The 20,369-nt window shown below is 37.9% G+C and overlaps 1 protein-coding gene across 3 annotated transcripts in view; it reads right to left on the minus strand.

Moving 5' to 3' along the window:
• LOC127415935 (protein jagged-2-like) overlaps positions 1-20,369 on the minus strand; it is an 84,443-nt gene that overhangs the window by 34,075 nt on the left and 29,999 nt on the right. For all 3 annotated transcript variants that reach the window (XM_051654955.1, XM_051654954.1, XM_051654956.1), the window contains 3 exons: positions 16,971-17,025; positions 5,683-5,940; positions 3,120-3,180 (listed from right to left, as the gene is read on the minus strand). In XM_051654955.1, the coding sequence (XP_051510915.1) occupies positions 3,120-3,180; positions 5,683-5,940; positions 16,971-17,025 (374 nt within the window). The remainder of the gene's footprint in view (positions 1-3,119; positions 3,181-5,682; positions 5,941-16,970; positions 17,026-20,369) is intronic.

The raw sequence follows: 20,369 nt of genomic DNA on the forward strand, positions 1-20,369 counted from the left end.
GTATCTGAACATATAAAAATGTGTGAATGTCACTGTATTAGATACAAAACAGCAAAGCAAGCGTCAATCAGCAAAGAGATGATTATAGCCAATAGCCGTTTTTACAATAACTTTTAACTAATTGGTCATTTTTAGTTCATGTATGAAGTCAGTTCCCGCAAGCACACACAGGTGTCCTAGCAGAGTATCGATTCGTGTAGTTCATCACATTAACTATGGATACATCCCTCAATGTTTGGCGACTAAAAAGGGTCTAAATTAGGACTGCCAATTTAACGTGTTAATTCAGTGTGATTACTTATATAAAAAAATAACACGTTAACCAAATTAACGCAATTAATCATGTCCGCGGATGGTAATAAGGAATATTCCTACCATCAGAGCAATTCAAGCTTGAAGTACCACCTGTTTTCAGCAGGGGGCAATGAGCGAAACTCCAGCTGTGAAAGGCAATAAGCAGCTGTACAGAAAACAAACCACACTCAGGCTTGCTTGACACCAGCGATAGCACAAGATGAGGACACATTCTTGCGTTCAAACACAGCTGGACGGAGTGCAAAACTGAATGCAGGAATCTCGAGACGCGTTTTTCTAGGTTTCAAACTGTTTATCTCGACACAGTGACCCAAAAATGCTGTTTATGATGCAATGAAACCAAAGCATTCTAAAAGCGTTCGTCTGATGCATGTGATCATTGACACGTCCATAGAAAAGTCCTTATAATAAATATATCTCTGACAGATAGACGAATTCAATTGCAAAACGAATTGCTGTGGACTGTAGGCCAATGATAGGCTTATGTTCAATAATTTGGAAATATGTTGCTTTCTAAAGCCACTTATTGTCTTATCAATGCTTTACTCGTCTGCCACAATAATGAAACGCATTTTAATTATTTGATTGATTATTTTTAGAATGTATATATTATTTTTCATAATTATTTAAATATAACCATTTATAATTATTTGATCATTATATATTGAAATATTGTTATTTGGGGGCCTTTCTCAGCAAATATTTATATATGCGATAAATTCAATTAAATAATCGCCATACCATGTAATTAATTTGATTACAAATTTAAATCAATTGACAGCCCTAGTCTAAATACTAACATAATACATTATACATGCCACTTGGGTTTGATATTTTGTTATCTAAAGCAATAACATTCATACGTTCTTAAGTGTGGCTGAAATGGGACAAATGTAAATAAATGCCTCTCCTGAATAATTGTGATGAATAGCTCTGTGGCATCCTCAGTCCGCTAGTCTCCACCTCCTTCCTTCCCAGGACTATCATGCTAGTGACGGCAGGGAAGCGAGTCACAGCATCCTGCAGGGAATGAGGCTCAAAGAACCTCCCCAGATTCTCAAACCCTCAAATACTATATTGGATCATGCTTCCTCGCCAGGTCCCAGAAGCTGTTTCTCCCAGGCCATCCAAAAACTTGGGTACATGATGTTTTTAAGCATGTTTTGTGGCCTCCATGTCCTTTGAGTCACCACTTTTAGAGTGATGTTTGGCTCCTCTGAAGCCTGAGGCAGAAAATACCCATGACCTTCTTAAACTTCTCAGGTCTTAATGCAAGTCAAGGACACAGAGACAGAAGAAAGAGGGCAGGTATCTGTGCTCTAATGGAAGCAGTAGTGAGGACTGGAAAAGTGGCGAGTAAGTGGTTTGTGGGGGTCCTTTAAGTGTCCGAATTTTTTGTTGTAATAACCCCCATAAAATTTCCTGACTAATGCAGTTTTTCATCCTATGTTAATGGATTTCCTTTTGAAGGTCTTATCCCTTTGCATTTAAATATCCACAAGGCTTTTGCTAAAGTTTCATCCATGAACCATGATTTGCTACTTGCAGGTCTGTTGCAGGGGTAGGGATATTCTAATTCTAGGGAGCATTTGTTTAGACAAAAAATTGTGAAGTACAACAAGAGTTGTCAATATTTTAATCCATTTTCCAAGAAGAGAAAGACTGTGATTTTAAAGTGTATCTACTAAAAGTGGATTTTGTCAACATTAAGGAATATATTAACTTTTTAAGATTCTAGTCTGTCATTATAGTATACAGTGACTTTCTGATTTAAACATCTGTATTAATTCTGTCCCTGCCCTTAGAATTGCCACTTTAGCCATTAGGCATTAAACAATGAGGTTTTAGGGTCGTGTAGGGAAGAAGGCTTTCCCTTATGCCAAAGGCAAAGAGCATTTCCTGTGGCAAAGGAAGAACGCAAAGCTAAGACACAGGATGAGACAGAAAGGGGATGTGATGTGGGAAGGTGAGGTGGATTCCACGCTGAGTTCCAGCAGAGGAAGTGTCATAGTTTCCTATGAGAGTAAGAGCAGAGTACCACCATTCCATTTAATCATCATCTGACGATAGCTCTGAAAGGTTAGTTACCTCCAAAACACAAGACATGCTGGGACAGCACAGCAGCCTATGGGAGGAAACACTGCTTTGGGTAACCTTCCAAACTGTCCAGTGTTGCATCCTGAAAGCTTCGGTTACAATTATTATTTTAGAGGTTTAGCCAGGACTCACTGCCACAATGCTAGAGTTTTGTGGCTGCTGCCAGGACACTGATGTGCAGTTGCTGATGTGAACCGAGTGGTTTTTAAAGCATTGCTTTGCGGTTGCTAGGGTGTTGCTCAGTAGTTTCCCACCCCCAAGTCTCTATGATGTTCTTTTCCATATGGCTCGAGTCTCTCATTTTATCACCCATTTTATCATCCACCAGATGAAAGTCCAATCAGTTAGAAAAGTAATAGCAACAAGTCAATCAACAAGTTAGGAATGTAATATTTAGGGTTTTATTTGAGCATTAATAATAGTGATGCTATCAAATGGTACACTTTATTTTTATTTTTGCCAAAGGAAAGTTAGGTAATAGGTAATAATTACTTCCAACTTTCTAACACTCCCTAGAAAACATAGCATAATAAAAGACATATAAACAAAAACAGCTTGCACAAACAATTGCTTCAGTGCACTAATTAATTAATGGTGAGGTAAACAAATGAAAAGACCTGATCAGCATGAACACATATGGCCCTGCTGAAATTAAGAAGCCAGATTAGCCGGCCCAACCAAGCATGAAATGATGCTCACACACTTACTTGCATTCTCCAGGTACCGCACAGCCTCCATGAATCAGATTACAGCCTTGCTTGCAGATCGCTAAGGGAGGAGAGGGAGGGAGGGCAAGAGAGAGAAGAGAGGTCAGTCTTCTTTGTTTGTGTTGCCTTACAAGTGCGACAACATAAATTCATGGTGCTCACTCTGACAAAGGACAACTTTATGGCCTGAACACACACATACACACTTGCCCCCAGTATCCGCCCCCATTATACCCATCTACTCATCATACCCTTGTATATTAGAATGGTGGTTGGTGATTTAGTGCCTTTCGTTTGTGGTATAAACACATACACAATCACACACACCATTTCAGAACAGAGCCTTCTAGGTTGTTTATAAGGCATGTCTACAGCAGTGGGTTAAAGACACTAAGAGCCCAGCATCACCCAAATTAATTGAGCTAATGGAAAGTGTGACTCCAGGACTGTAGAGGTGTCGTTTACAACACAATCTCTCCTCCAAGCAGAGGAGCAAAGATCACAGGGCTGTGAAAACACTGAGCAGCAGGTCTCTTTAGAGGGTGATAAAGGGTAAGATTTTAACTGGATTCCTCGTTATTTGATGGAAGACATCAGCAGGACCTATGTAGTTCTATCCTTCATCCTGCCATATCAATAAAGCCAAAATGAATCAATAAGAGCACTGTGGACTAATAATTACGTATAAACAGTATATAGGGACCACACTGATTATCGGCCAATATTAGTAATTTCTTAATTTAGCTGTATTGAATTTTGTAATTTAATTGTGGACCTACGTCTATTTTTAGATTTAGATTACTTTGGCCGTCATCTAGTGCTTACTTAAAGTTAATCTTTAATAACTGTATACTTTAATAATAGCAGTACATGTTATCTTTAGATTTCAAAATAAATACCTTCATACTATGCATTATAATGCTGTGCAGTGTTTCCCACAGGATTTTGTGAGACTGTGGTGGGTGGACCTCGGACTCTCTAGGGGTGTCCGCGGGCATGTTCCCCAGTAAGAAAATGTTGTACATTTCAATGTTAAATGCATCGATCTGGTGCACTTTCAGAGAAAAAGAGGCTAGATCTATGAAGAACTTTGTGCTCTTGTAAACAATTTTGTGCTCTAGTAGTAATTTAATCATAAACACACTGGTTGTATAGATATGAATGGTGATGACATGGCAAAAAAGGTCACACCCACAAAGCATAAACGAGATGGAGTTTAACGCAGTTCACAACTGTTCAAAACACAAAATCGACTAGAGCATACAATTGAGCAAGGGCTCGACAATAAGCATTGTCATGTGCTTGTCCTCTGGACAAGTAAAAAAAAAAAAAAATAGAAAGTTACTTGTCCGGAGAGAAAAAAGGACATTTAAGTTACATGCTCAAGTAACATGACATAACACCATAAACAAAGTTTATGTTGTATATTTTTCTAAAATTATGACCGATGTCCAACCAAATAGTGTACCAATACAAATCAACTCAATTCTCTGCGACAGAAATGTAAACTGCACTGTGTAGGGGAGGAGGCTATTGTCATATGATAATTATTTTATGTCACGTATGGTAGTCAAAATAAAGAAAAGCCTCCATCGCCACCATTAACAGCAGAGGTGCTCACACTTCTGTGGAATGAGATCTACTTTTTCATCATGTTATTGAAGCAAGATCTACCATGTACAATAAAGGCTATACATTATCAAAATACCAACATTTCAGTAGTTGGTAGTGAAATTTGACGATTCACAATACCAGCTTCAAAACCACAACAAATAATAAGACTAACTAATATGTTAATTATGGAAGAATGGTTTCAAGTTCTTAAGTAATTATTCAAGACTAGTAAACAGTCAGTAATAAAATAACAATAAAAAACAGCAATGAATAGAAATAGATAAAAAAAAAAGTAGAAGAATTCAGTGCTTTTTTTAACAGCTTTATAAGTTTTTAACAGCAGTAGGCTATCAAGTATTCAAGGAAACATTCAGAATGAATGGACTAATAATAAAGTAAGCACAATATATCAGGACTATTTTGGTTATTAGCAGATATTAGTGATTTCTTTCACTATTGGACATTTATCGTATGCTATTGGATATTTCATGGTGGGCCTCCTTTACACATTTTTAGGCTTGGATTACTTTTCTAGTTTTCTAGTGCTTACTAGACTTAAAGTTAATAACAGTAATGCTTTAATAAAATGGTTAGACCTAATCTTCAGATCTCAAAATGAATGTCTATCTTTCATACTGTACATTATTATGTTGTGATGCCAAATTTCACTTGTAACATTTACAACAATTGATTTCAGTATTTAGTATGTTTTACTTGTTTTAGACATAGTACAGATTTTAAATGCCGGACATTTAACAGTTATTAAAAATAATATGAAAATAATTTTCCATTGGCCAGAACTTTAATTGCGGTGCATTGCTAATTACAGTACTTGTATGTAATATGTAATATGGCCAGTAGGAAATCTAATTTTGAACTAATATGTTTTAAATTGAAATAGCATACAGGTGTAATAGCGTACATGTAGTCGGATGCCATTTACACTCACCCGTTCGGCATTCTTCTCCCATCCAACCGTCTAGACATACAATATTTCCAGATGGATCGCAGCGATAGTGGCCGAAGTAATCGTCCCGTGGCCGGCATTGTTTGTTGCACTTACTGCCGTAGTAGTTCTTGTCACATCTGACCCGGATGCGGTACTCAATGTGGGCTGTGATGCCAGGGTGGCGGATGGACTGCCAGTGGTTGCCTGGGTTCACCATGCTGGCATGTGTGTGCCGCTCAATCAGATTCTCCTCACCGGCTGGAAAAATAACAGGTAGGATTATAAACAGTGATCAAGTACTTTGTTACCATCCATTATCTATTTTATTGCATTTTTGATTGAAACACAACAATGTCATTATCTGCCAAATGTATAAACGTAATATAGAAACCACTTGTTCCATTAATCCACACGTTCTAAGACTGAGCGACAAACACATTCACACTCAATCAATAATATGCAAGAACAAATGGATCAACCTGTAAGACAACCGACAGGACAGACCCTGATTTATAACTCCCTAACTGCCCCAGTGACTCAGACTATCCTGTCCCTGCCAACTTCCTGCCTCACAAATCCATTCAGACAAAACACCACACAACAAAAGTCCAACATATCTAACAAATAAACTCACACATGAATGACACCACTGCCTTAATGGTTCTGGTTCTGAATTAGGTCTCAGTTAACCATCTGTCTTCAAGTGCTGTATTAGCGTTGCCTGCCAAGGCAAGCATCACTATTACTTTAGTTCATCTTTAGGGTTAGAAGTTTATAATTAATAATAATAATTTTCTTTATTCATCACACATTATACATTTGCACATATACAGTGAAATTCTTCTTTTTCACATATCCCAGCTAGGCTGGGGTCAGAGTGCAGGGTCAGCCATGATACGGCGCCCCTGGAGCAGATAGGGTCAAGGGCCTTGCTCAAGGGCCCAACAGTGGCATCTTGGCAGTGCTGGGGCTTGAACCCCTGACCTTCTGATCAGTAACCCAGAGCCTTAACCGCTAAGCTACCACTGCCCCCAAGTTTGTTCACATCCCTACTGCTAAGCTTTAAAAAAAAATGTATGCGCAACTCGTCCCACACCATTTGTGCAAAAGACATGAATGATACCTCAAATCATGTGGCTTGTTGAGGACAGTTGTATTATTTCTTTTCAAAGTGGACTTAGCCAATGGTTTTCTGTTGCTGTTACCAGGGAGATTTGGGAAAGAGCAATGGAAAGAAGCTACTAGTCTCTTTAGCTAGCAACTTTCAGCTCTTAGCTCTCGCAGTCCTTGAGGAACTTGGATCCCGCCCTAGCCCTGATTATCAACCACATTGTCCAGGTCCACCATGGCACAATCCCCTCTACAAGTGTCCCTCCTGCTAGCAGAAGCAGTTAACAGTGCCATTTTCCCAAGCTTTCCCAGCCCTCTGCAAACTCCGACAAATAAAGCAATCTTTATCGCAGTGGGATCAGAGACGGCAAACAATCATGGTGGAAATGGGGGGCCTGCGATTTCCTCTGTCCTGACGCGTTGAGTCCGTCCACGTCTTTCTCCTCTTGCAAACACACACGCGGAGTACACATATACACACCTTCATCTCCGTTCCCTGACATTGTCGATCGAATTAAGCAACAAAAACAGAAATAGCCCTGGCGCTTCCAGATAAAGAACAATGGAGCCAGCTTTGCTGGGCTGTTCTGCCCAATGTCTAAACACTCCAGAGCCTTTCCTGCAAAGTAAACACAATGCTACAGGACCTTTCCTGGGGCCTGCTGGGCCCTACAATGCACACGTACATACAGGATACATTCACACAGGTAGTGTTTGGGATTGACAAACTGCATTTACAGGTGTGAGTCTCAAAATGTCTTGTTCACACAATACCTTACAGTAGTGGCTGTATGAATGAATAACCATAGTCAAACCCATATTCCTGTAATAACAAAAAGTTAAACCCATAAACACCTGTAACCATAGTGACAGTGACTTAAGTAAATACTGTATATTGCAATTGAAGTGACATTATTTAATAAAGTCCAAACGAAGCGCAAGTTGAAGCGTAAAATCTTAATTAACAGCGGCCTTGAATGTTTTTTTAATAGGGATGGGCTTGAGTACCTGAGTACTCACGTACTCAGAAGAGACACTAATAATTGATCATGAAAACAATGATCGATATTGATCAAGTGTGACATGACTTTACTTAATTGGAAATTCAGTAATAACTTTACTCAAACATGTCAAAATGGGGCCTAATTTTTTATTTTGTGATTATGTGGAGAAATTTGGTAGTACCTTGTGGTCCGAATCATCACAGCAATTAGCTCCAACACAGAGCAACATGACTAAAAGCACATCTTTTTAAAAGTGTTTTAGGCATGTTAATTAAAACTACTACTTCCGACTTGACACAGCGCATAAAAAAATGCAATGGTTATGGTCAAGCGAACAGTGGTTTGAAAACACACCCCAGCCTGCGACAAAAATAGTGCTGCTCGTAGGGCTGGGCGATGAAACAATAACGATATTTATTAAAAAAATAAATAAATAAAAAAATCGATAGTTTTCGATAGTTAGCCAATGTTCTACATCTCTAGATGATCAGATCAGGTATGTGTCAATAAAAACTCAAGCAGCTCAGCAAAGTTATACACACAACTAGCTAACTAATCGCAGTCATGAAATCAGCCTGTTAGAAACTACAGCAGGCTAGCATGGAAACCGGCAATGAGGCTCGGTAGTCAGAGCCGCAGCAGACACGTTTGAGCTCATAATATTAAAGTGCTCGCCTGTTTCATTCTCCCTCTCTCTCCTCAACAGTTCCCTGTAACATTTAACTGTCTTGTCTAATGATAAAAAGGCAAATATCAATAAAACTAATATCATATACCATCTGCAAATATGTGTATATCTCGTATAAACAGATGTAATAAACAAACCTCACAAAACATGAGCAGATCCAGCATCCTGTGGAGCGCTCATTTATTTTCCTCTAAATTACGTATTCTATCAGCCTCTCCATCAGCAGTTCCCTGTCACTTTTAACTTTCTTTTCTAATGATAAAGGGCAAAAATCAATAAAAACTTCTATTATATACCGTTTGCTAATATGAAGATATTTCGTTTAAACAGATGTAATTCATGAACTTCACGAAAATCCAGCTTTTCTTCCCGTCGAGCGCTCATCTAATAGCTTCCTCTGAAGCGTGTATTCCATCAGCCAGGATCAAAAACTTCAGGATAAGGATCAAATGTTCCTCTAATAATTCACAAATCATGACGATCAGTCTATGACAATCCAGGCAGGCGATCCAGGCCATTTAGTCTGTCAGGAGATTGCTGCTCGCGCTGGATCCGCACGAGCGCATGAGTGCAACTTCAAAGTAAAAGCGATTCACATGTGCTATGAGTAAATGTCTTATTCACTATGCACTGTATGTACAATTGATTCAATTAGGTATTTTTTTGAGAAAATGCGATTGCTAACGTGGTCATGCCATCCATACTTGCTGGACTACTGTGTGTACTGTTATTTCCTTTTCCTAATATATTAACAAATTCCTCATGTGCAAATAAATAAAAAATGTTGATGACTAATCAGAAATCAAAAGAAACTGCTATCTACCATTTAAAATACATCATTTTTTAGATTCTTTTTTTCAAAGTTAAAGTTTTAGGTGAAATTGAGTAAATACAGCACTAAATAATTTTTTTTAGCAATTTTGTTTTTGTTATTTACTATATTAAATTGTGTGATATCGAACCCCATGTATCTTCCGTTCATTCCATTTCCATTTTGAAATAAAAAAACGAATAAAGAAAAAACACGTGTTTTCTTTTTTCATTTTTCTGCAAAAGTTTAAAAAAAATAAAAAATAAAAAAATTGACTCATTTTTAAAAAAGTAGAATTCTAGCCTTCTATTTTTGTTTCTCATTCTCCCTTCTCAAAACTGAAATTGAAGAAGAAAAACAAAAATCTATAAAAATTCCTATTTTTAAATTTACATAACTCTTCTCATCAACACTTCCAAGCAGGGGGAGTAAAAATAAGAGACCTAACATTACGTGGGGTAAGAGAATGTGATTATTCAGATGATAACTTGTAGTAAATATGGCATTTTGTGGAAAAACTATTGTTATCTTGGTGATTTTAAGGGATATACAGTAAAGGAACTTTTAAAGGGGAAGGAAAGCCCTATTCGGACGTGCTTAGTTTACTAAACACTGGCTGATGCATGTTTTTCTCAAGCATTTTATGCTTTCCAGCATTTATTTAGCCATGAAAAAGATTTTGTATGTTATTACTGCAGATGTCTGCAAGTTTACCGTCGATTTGCATGGGACTTAAGCGATGTCTGCTCTGCAGAAATCACAGAGATGAGTCTTCTGCATTTACACACTGTCGCCACGTTACTGACCGATCAGAAAATTTATGACAGTGCTGATTAATTATTCAGGAAATATTAAACATGATCATATATTGTATCTAGGATTATTAGAAGAAATTGATTGAAATATCTGGCAAGATACAACAGAACTGGTGATATTAGCGAGCTTGAAATCCTATATCTTGAATGAAAAAATATGGACAATTCGTTCACATTATATTTTTCCCTCTTTCATGGCTAAATAAACACTCAATAGCATAACATGCATGAGAAAAACATACATTAGTCCAAACACAACAGCCAGCATTATATGCAGTTTATCTGAAGTTAAGCACATTTTACAATTTCTGGTGTCTTCTCTTGGCCAACATCCACTTCAGACACTTGAATAACTTGAGAAACAACGAAAGTTAAAGGGTTTACAGGTTGGACAGTGCAGATTCACTGGCTTTTTACCAGCATGTCAGCTTGCACGGGATAATAATCAGGGGTTATTTTTACCTGCCGTTTATAGAAGGTAAAATAGCCTACGCTATAATCTTTATCAGCACGGGAACGTGCAGTCCGGAAAAATTACTGGCATGACCAATTCGCACGAGATTAAAATCAGGGAGAAGCTCTGGTAATGATTACATTACCCCACGTCCCCATATAAAACTAAGATCTAGCATCTATAATCCTCAGGGGAACAGCAGAACATAAAGTAGGTTAAAAGTGTCAATCCTCATTAGACTTTACACAAACTTCTGTGGACATTACGGGAAATAACAGCCTACAGATGAGTTACAGATAATTGGAAAATCGAATTTACAAAATCAGTATAAAAGGTAATTTTTCTAAAACTTAATTTAACTTAAACTTAATAACTTAAAACTAAATTTGCATAATGCATTTTTTGAAAATGAAAAAAAAAAAAAAAACTGTTTTAGTGAACAATTTACCAAATAATGGCTAAATAAAAAGACTTGTTTTCCATTTTTGGAATGAACGGAAGATACACGGATTATATCGGCACTGTATCGGCCACCCTGCTCTCTGGATATCGGCATCGGCCATTAAAAAACCCATATCGGTCGACCACTATATTGAATGATATGAAAAACAATTATGATAATATATTTGTATATTATCATAATAAATATAAAAGCCCTAGCTGTGCGTTATTAAGACAATCATGGTAACCTGCAGGAAGAGCAGAGAGATGACTTTTTCCTGTGCGTTCTTGGCCAGTGAATCTTTACATAATGACAATATATGATGCCTTATGTTTTAATTATGCCCTTCTTTTGACTTTTTGCAACAGGCAATGTTATGACAATAAATATACGAGACATAGAGATGCAATGCAAGACGTCCATCTTACGTACTGTATATGTACATTAGCAAATTACTAACAAATTAAAAAAGCGAAAAGTTAAAGGAACCCCACACGAAATACACCTGACCCGCATGTACAGTGTAGCTTGGCTCTCGCATTATATGATGTGACTGACAACTAGTCGTCCAGTGCATTTCCATTAACACAGCACAGGTTTACGGTAGGGATTGGTAGTGGTACAACACAGTGTCAACACAACCATTTTTAGCACTCTAAACAGGACTGACAACCGTATTCTGCTGCTGTGTAAACGTTGCCAGTCTGTACACCACTCTGACATATGTGACAGAATTATTTAAACAGTCTATGAAAAATGCATGTTCATTGACTATGTTGGCTAATTCTGTCTGTTCTCTTAACAAGCTGACTAGAACAAGGTCCCAAAGCTCCCGCTTTGCAACAACAAAATGTTCAGCAAGTAGAAGACATTACACATTGTGCAGCATAAACTTTATTCACCCCAATGAAAAGCAAAAGACTGAGAAACATATTTTTTGCCCTTGGGTTTCTGACAGACAGGCAAGGAGGCATGGCGACGTGTCCAGTTAAAAAAAAAAAGGTGCAGCAGCTCTGAGTGTTCATGCTGCATACTAAACAAGTAGTATCAAATAGCATTAAAAAAAAGGATGAAGTACTGGCAGTATTTTAAACTTGTGTTCATTTCCAAGCCCTTTGTGGAGGACAGACTGCAGACAGTCACATCAGATAGACCTTGGCAGTGTTCTCTCACTATGACAAGATCATTAATGTCTGGCTCGCCTCTCTACTATGGGCTTGTGTGATAAATGAAGCTGCTGTCTCAAACAGAACTCTGCCAAGCCATTATCTGGATCATCAAAGAAAGGTGGTCATTGTCAAGTCTTTTTAATCAATTGTCTGTCACTAGAGATTACAGGTGGCCCGGTGACCACTTCTAATTTAATTTTAATAATATATAGGGGGCATTAAGCTTGAGCTCCCTAATCACCTAATTACAGACCAGATGCTGTAAAGCACAATGTCCCAGTAACTTCAAGGTGAAACACCTGCTTGGTGGAGGGGCTGGGCTAAAACAATTATTTTTCAAATTTTATTTATATTTATTTATTTGCTCTGAAATAGCTTAAAAGCCTTACTTCTCTCAATCAGACACACAAACAATTTTGAGTAATGACAAATAAATTGGTGAGTTCAAGATTTGAATCATTTCGTTGAAACTGACAGTTTGAAGGAAATAAATCAATCTTATGGCATTTTTGTGACTGAAGTTTAAATCAGATGCTATTAATTATCTAAAGCGGACTAAAAACGGTTCAAGGAACAAAAACGAAACACTAAAACGACTTGTAATGTTTTCACTCTGGAGAGTAAATTGTACTTAAAACTGATAGTTGCAAGGATTCATACTTGTTAAATCCGCAACAGCAGTATCTATAAAATATATATTTTTTTTAAATCTTCCAGTAACACTTGATTGTGATTGGCCCATTCTGAACAGCGCTGCCAAAAGTAACAGGTGCCACATGACAGCGCCGTCTATGTGCTGCCTGCTTCAGCAGTGGTCTAGTGGTCTGTCGTCATGTTTTTCAGAAAATAATAAATACATTTCATTTATTAAATGATTTAAGCAACGTATTTTAATATAGTCTATAATTCAAGAACTTTTTAAACACATCTTGGTAAAAATGGCTATTTTCAAGGGTTTTCCAGGACTTCAATTTGAAAAAGCCAAATTCAAGTACTTCAAGCACCTTGTACGATCCCTGTAGACAGTGAAGCTTTGCCAAAATATAACCAGCCCTGTTTGTGACTCCCTGGAGTCATACTCAACATGCTTTCAACAAACAACCACCATAGCGAAGAGCCCTCCAAGATGTTTGGCTCATTGCAGAGAGTCAAGCAAGCATCCTCTAGACCATTGTTTCAAGTGTATGCAAAGAAGAATAGCAGAAAACAGGACGAAATGACTTCAAGCAGAGGGAGACACGTTTGTTTGCATTTGGAGTTTTACAGACACTGAGATATACAGTTATTCTACTGATCACATCCGCAGATCAAAGTCCGGCTCCCTCAGCCTCTACCATTTTGCCAGTGTTCACCTTTCTTTCGCATACATTGAATTCCTCTGCCTGACCCTTTCCTACCGACAATTCCTCAAGCCAGACAAAAGGCGGCGGGGGAAAACAGGATACAGCTGTGGAATTATGGTGCCCATGTTGATTCCCTAAGATCTTTACAAGCTGGGACTCTGAAAGAAGCCCCCCAGAACCAAAGTTTGTTGATTACGGTCTCAGTTTTTAAATTCTTTTGAGGTTTTCACTCTGTTTGTATTGAGTTGATAAAAAATGTTGGGCTACCCCATTTGTAACTGAATGAACTGAAGTTCTGCTTATTTATAGATATGATCAAGTTTTATACCTCAAAGTGATTTTCAATACGGCTGAACACTTGCTGACAGTCTGGCAATAACTCTTGTCTGTACTTTGCAAAAGGACTCAATATGCTACAAGATCCTAAGGACATTTCACCCAGCAGTTACAGCCTACAGAGACATTCAGATGATCAGGTTTATTGAGAAATCTTGGTGGACTCGCATGCAAACTCAATAGTGTGTGCTTGTTGGAGCAGTCAGGCTTAAACTTAATGCTTGTGTGAGGTTCGAAAGCAGGTCTCTGAGGAATGTTCTGGAAGCTTAGGTAACGATTATTTGGTTATTATAACACATAAAGTATATATATATATGCAATCCGATATTTGCCAATACTTCAAAGTCTGATGTGATACGATTCGATTCAGGGGCCTGCGATCGATATTCCGATATTATGTGACTATTTTACACAATCAATTAAATGTTTTTTTTTTTTTGCCCTCAAATGCAACCAAAATATAATTTGATTATTTTATTCAGCTCTCTGTATACACATTGGGACATCCACAACAAAACAAGGTACTTCAGATGTTACTTCAAAAATTATACAGATAAATAATATAAAAAATAAAAAGTCACACAAGTGATCATCAATCGTTTGATTACAGCTTATTTTTCAGTTTAATTCAATTCAAAATACTTACATACCCATCACTTGTTTCCAACTATCCCCGCTATCCATGGTTTTCTTCACTACAACTTCCACAGTTGTAATGAAAAATTCTGTTAGAGTTAACTGGAATAAATGTTAGTAAGTGTTGATGTGTAGATGTGTAAAGTCTTATAACTGATGCTGGAGCTGAGCAGGTGTTTCTCTTTCCCTCGTTACTGCTGTTCAGAATGTCGGCGTTGTCAAGGTTTTTCACATGGCTGAACTTCTCCATGGTACTTTTATATAGCAAATTCTCATGTAAAATTCAAATGGGTTTGTCATGGGAGCTCACATTTTAAAGAGTGCCCGGTTGATGCGCTCGCATGGATCCTATCAATGAAGCTCGCATTTCGCGGGAAGCCCGGTTGATGCGTGCACACGCCGCAGGGATAGCAGAGCACAATTTGGCTCCAAAGACCCTGCGCACATCCGTGTCCCACATGAAAAGCATATTTAGCACTCATAAAGTCAAATTAATGTAATAAGGTTACTTCATCGCCTGACAGAAATGCGTACGGACGAGGCTGACATATTAAAATAAAGGTACATCTTTAAAAAAAAGTCTATATTGATATTTACGTGTTGTATCAATAACATTGGATCGTTGGTCATTGGATCGATGCACTGATCCAGATCAATGGATCGTTACACCCCTAATATATACACACACTCACCGATCAGCCACAACATTAAAACCACCTGCCTAATATTGTATAGGTCCCCCATGTGCTGCCAAAACAGCGGCAGCCAATATTCTTCTCACCACAATTGTACAGAGTGGTTATCCGAGTTACCGTAGACTTTGTCAGTTCGAACCAGTCTGGCCATTCTCTGTTGACCAGTCTCATCAACAAGGCATTTCTGTCCACAGAACTCCCGCTCACTGGATGTTTTTTGTTGAGACTGTTGTGCGTGAAACTCCCAGGAGATCAGCAGTTGAAGAAATACTCAAACCAGCCTGTCTAGCACCAACAATCATGCCACGGCCCAAATCACTGAGATCACATTTCTTTCCCCATTCTGATGGTTGATGTGAACATTGACTGAATCTCTTGACCCATATCTGCATGATTTCATGCACTGCACTGCTGCCACACGATTGGCTGATTAGATAATCGCATGGATGATTGTCGGTGCCAGACGGTTTGGTTTGAGTATTTCTGTATCTGCTGATCTCCTGGGATTTTTATGCACAACAGTCTCTAGAATTTACTCAGAATGGTGCCAAAAACAAAAAAAAACATCCAGTGAGCAGCAGTTCTGTGCTTGGAAACACCTTTTTGATGAGAGAGATAAAAAAAGAATGGCCAGACTTTTCTCGAACTGACAAAGTCTACGGTAACTCAGATATCCGCCCTTTACAATTGTGGTGAGGAGACTAGCATGTCAGAATGCTATGTCAGGTTGGTGCTGTTTAGGAGGCACGAGGAGGACCTACACAATATTAGGCAGGTGGTTTTAATGTAGTGGCTGATCGGTGTATATACACTGCCGTTCAAAAGTTTGGGGTCACTTTCTCATTCTTTACTATTATTTTTTCTTCACATTTTAGAATAATAGTGAAGTCATCAAAACTATGGAATAACAGAAATGGAATTATAGGAATTATGTTGAGACAAATAAATAAATAAATAAAATGTAATATTTTAGCATCTTCAAAGTAGCCACCCTTTGCTTAGAATTTGCAGAAACGCACTCTTGGCATTTTCTCAACTAACTTCTTGAGGTATCACCCTGGGAGTTCCCATCAATGCTGGACACTTATTGGCTGCTTTTCGTTATTATTGGTCCAGGTCATTTTTTTTTTTCATTTTTTTATAAAATGTTAGTTTTGTAATGAAATAAATTAATATGTTGGCACAATTATATTTTTGTCTACAAAACTCATTTCAAACATTTAAGCATACGCCTTCAGATCAAAAGATTTTTAAAATCATGAGAAACATTTCAGTCAAGTGACCCCACACTTCTGAATGGCAGTGTATAATAATATATATATATATATGTGTGTGTGTGTGTGTGTGTGTGTGTGTGTGTGTGTGTGTGTGTGTGTCAACAATTTAAGAGCTCCTACTTAGTGCAGTTAAAATGTCAAACTCAATGTGTGCCTCCTACCCTCTACTATCAGCACCTAGCCAACATGAAAACTGACAACTTTTACTCTTAATGCCAACAATAAAGTCCTTAAATAACCCTTCCATGCCCAATAAAACCCAGAGAACAGAATTTAAACTCCTGACACCCTCATGAATTCCCGATCACTAAACTTATGACACGTCAGCAGGGCAACTAACATTTTCATGTCACTTTTAAGGATCAGCCTCTATGTCTGAATCCATCCCCTAAAACACTAAAATAAAGACTATAGTGCTCAACACCCATCATGAGCACTAAACCCAACCACGGGAGGCTACAGCATCCTACAGCAGTGCATCATGTAGTACATGAGGTGGAATACTCACTGTTTTGAGTGGAGTTGTCCCAGTCCCAGGCTTCCAAGATGAGTGTGTAGGATAGCTGTGAGGGAGTAAGAAAAAGCACGTTAGTATGAGACTTTTATTTAGAGGGTTCATTTTTGCACTGCTATTGAAGGAGAAACAACAAACAACTAGATTTTTACATTCTTTTTTTTTTTTTTTCGAAGAAAATGTGAGTTGTGCTAACCCATGGAAAAGTCAATGCCACTCTGCAAAAGCATGTGGATGCCAGGGCATTTTTATGCTGTTGCTATGGTGTTTTAAGTGGCTTTAAGTGCATTGCTATGAGGTTATTAGGGTGGCCTGGGTGACTTTTCACTGGTCCAAGTTAAAAGAGCCCACCCCTAACTCTCTATGATATTGAAGTCTCTAGATATTGCTTTGGTATCTTCTCCAATGCCAGTCTATGGATTTTTTGTTGTTTTTTTCATTCACCAGGTGCGCAACAAGTTATGCACCAAATTTTAATACTTATGGTTAGGAATTTGAAGAAACTCCCAAGAGATAGACATGAGACAACAGCTCCATTACATTTCATTCCTCTCTCAACAGCAGGGCAGAGTATTAAGCAGTTGAGTTTGGTTACAACATGAGATGTGGAGGGAGAGATATTTGCAAATTGCAGCCACACCTTGGATGCTCATACTAAAGTTGGAAACATTCTTGATGCTCCTCTGATATCTGTAGGCCTGTCACGATAACTAATTTTGTTGGACGATAAATGTTCCCAGAAATAATTGCGATAAACTATATTATTGTCATTTTAAGACCATTTTATGCCACTGATATAATTATAATTTAATGGCATAATAATGCAAGTACACCCTTTCAAAGAGCTAAATAAAATGTAAATAATAAAACCACTCAAACAAAAAATAAATAAAATGGACTCTCGGGCTCCGTTAACAAAAATTGCACTAAATATTAAACATTTGGCACAGGGGTATAGAGAGTCATTCCTTAACAGGCAATATACTGCCAATCCAATGGTTAGGTCCTTTGTTAACAAAAAGTGCAAATTAACATATTAGCTATAGGTTAGATACAAGTAACAAGCAGAACAGGATGGGATGGTTATGTTTTAGATGAGCTTTTAGGTTACTTGCAGGGCTCGACATTAAGCATTGTGATGTGCTTGTCCTTCAGACAAGTAAACTGTTCATTCACTTGTCCAGAGCTAAAAAAAAAAAAAAAAAAAATTTTTTTTTTTTTTTTGGCTGTTGTGTTTTCTAAAATTAGCAGTAAAATTGTTTAATGTAAACAAAATGCATTAAAATTCTATTGAAGATTTATCAGCATATGAAAAGTAATCAACAACCCCACACCTTTACACTTAACAACTCTCTAGAAACATGTCTTCCATCCCTGAAAAAACATTTTGCATGTCCCAGCAGGATATCAATGCTAGATGGAACAACCCACCAAAAAAATCATAATATTCATGACATAGTGTTTGTTAAAATTACTTTTTCCTCATTTTTTTTTTTTTTAATTGTATTTAAATAATAAAATATATATATATATTTTTTTCCATTTTCAAGGTTCAGTCGAATCCACTTGTCCCAGACAAGTGTTAATGTCGAACCCTGAGTGTATTGCCACTTTTCATTGCCACTGTTTTTAAACAAAGTCCACATACTGGCTCGTTCACGTTAATGTGCTCTTCTCTCTCATTCAGCTTAAAGCCAAAATTTTCCCACACATCAGAGCTGTGGAATGTAGCTTTGAAACCAAGTCCATTTGAACTTATTCTTCCAAACTTTCTGGCTGGAATTATGCAGTTGTCGGGAAAAGAACCAATTAAAACACCTATTAGCCTTGAGTAACACGTAATCTAAACCTGTCGCTGTCCGCTCTGTGTTTGTGTGGAGGAGCTGCCTGAGCCCCGCCTCCGACACAGAGCGGATGAGAGGACAGACGCAGCGCGACTGGCTAAAATGTTGGTGGCATTCATTCTTATGTAAACAAACATACATGTAAACACAATGGGCAATACTGAGGTCAGCAAAAATTATCGAGGTCATGTCCATATATCGTACAATAAGTCGATAACGTAATTATCGTGACAGGTCTAGATATCTGAGAACTGATCTACTGCTCTAAATGTCATCTTTAGTCCCTAACATTTATCACCTTTCATACAATCAGAAACAGGCCACTGAAGCAGGTTAAACTTCTGCCGGTAATTTGAAATGATACATTTAGGCTAATTGGCTAATAAAACGGCCCCTCTATTTGCACTAATCCTTCAATAAAGACATCTCTTAAATTGTCTTTTTAAAGACATTCAATTCTCCATGCAGTTTTCAAAATACTATGCCTTCACACACTGAATAGGTCAAGTATAAAGATCAGTGGTCGACCGATATGTTTTTTTTTTGTTTTTTTTAATCCCGTTTTCTCCCAATTTGAAATGCCCAATTCCCACTACTTAGTAGGGCCTCGTGGTGGTGCAGTTACTCACCTCAATCGGGGTGGCGGAGGACAAGTCCCAGTTGCCTCCGCTTCTGAGACAGTCAATCTGCGCATCTTATCACGTGGCTCATTGCGCATGACACCGCGGAGACTCCAAGCATGTGGAGGCTCATGCTACTCTCCGCGATCCACACACAACTTACCACACGCCCCTTTGAGAGCAAGAACCACTAATCGCGACCAAGAGGTGGTTAACCCATGTGACTCTACCCTCCCTATCAACCGGGCCAATTTGGTTGCTTAGGAGACCTTGGCTGGAGTCACTCAGCACACCCTGGATTGAAACTCGTGACTCCAGGGGTGGTAGTCAGCGTCAATACTCACTGAGCTACCCAGGCCCCCCGATATGGGTTTTTTAAATGGCCGATGCAGAAGCCAATATCCAGAGAGCAGGGTGGCCGACAGGCTGATTCAATGCCGATATCTCACACAATTTATAATAGTAAACATACATAAAATTGCAAAAAAAATAAAAATAAAAAAAATAAATAAAAAACTCTTACTTAGCACTATATTTACTATATTCACACAAAACTTTGTAAAAAAAGAATCTAAAAAAATAATATAGTATTTTAAATGGTAGATAGTTTCTTCTGATTCCTGTTTTGTCATCAAATTTTAGTAATTTATTTGCACATGAAGAAATTGTTAATATATTAGGAAGAAGGAAATAACAGTACACACAGTAGTCCAGCAACCATGTCATGTCCATGTTAGCAATCACATTTACTCAAAAAAATACCAAATCAAACCAATTGTACATACAGTGCATAGTGAATAAGACATTTACTTACAGCACACGTGATGCACCAGAGACTATTTAGCAGAGACGGGCCACTTCTATTAAAATGAATGGGAGAAATTAGAACGACCAACTGCAGCCAACGGTCAACGGATGTAGATAGGAAG

The sequence above is a fragment of the Myxocyprinus asiaticus genome, chromosome 25, assembly GCF_019703515.2.
Source record: "Myxocyprinus asiaticus isolate MX2 ecotype Aquarium Trade chromosome 25, UBuf_Myxa_2, whole genome shotgun sequence".
NCBI classification, from domain to species: domain Eukaryota; kingdom Metazoa; phylum Chordata; class Actinopteri; order Cypriniformes; family Catostomidae; genus Myxocyprinus; species Myxocyprinus asiaticus.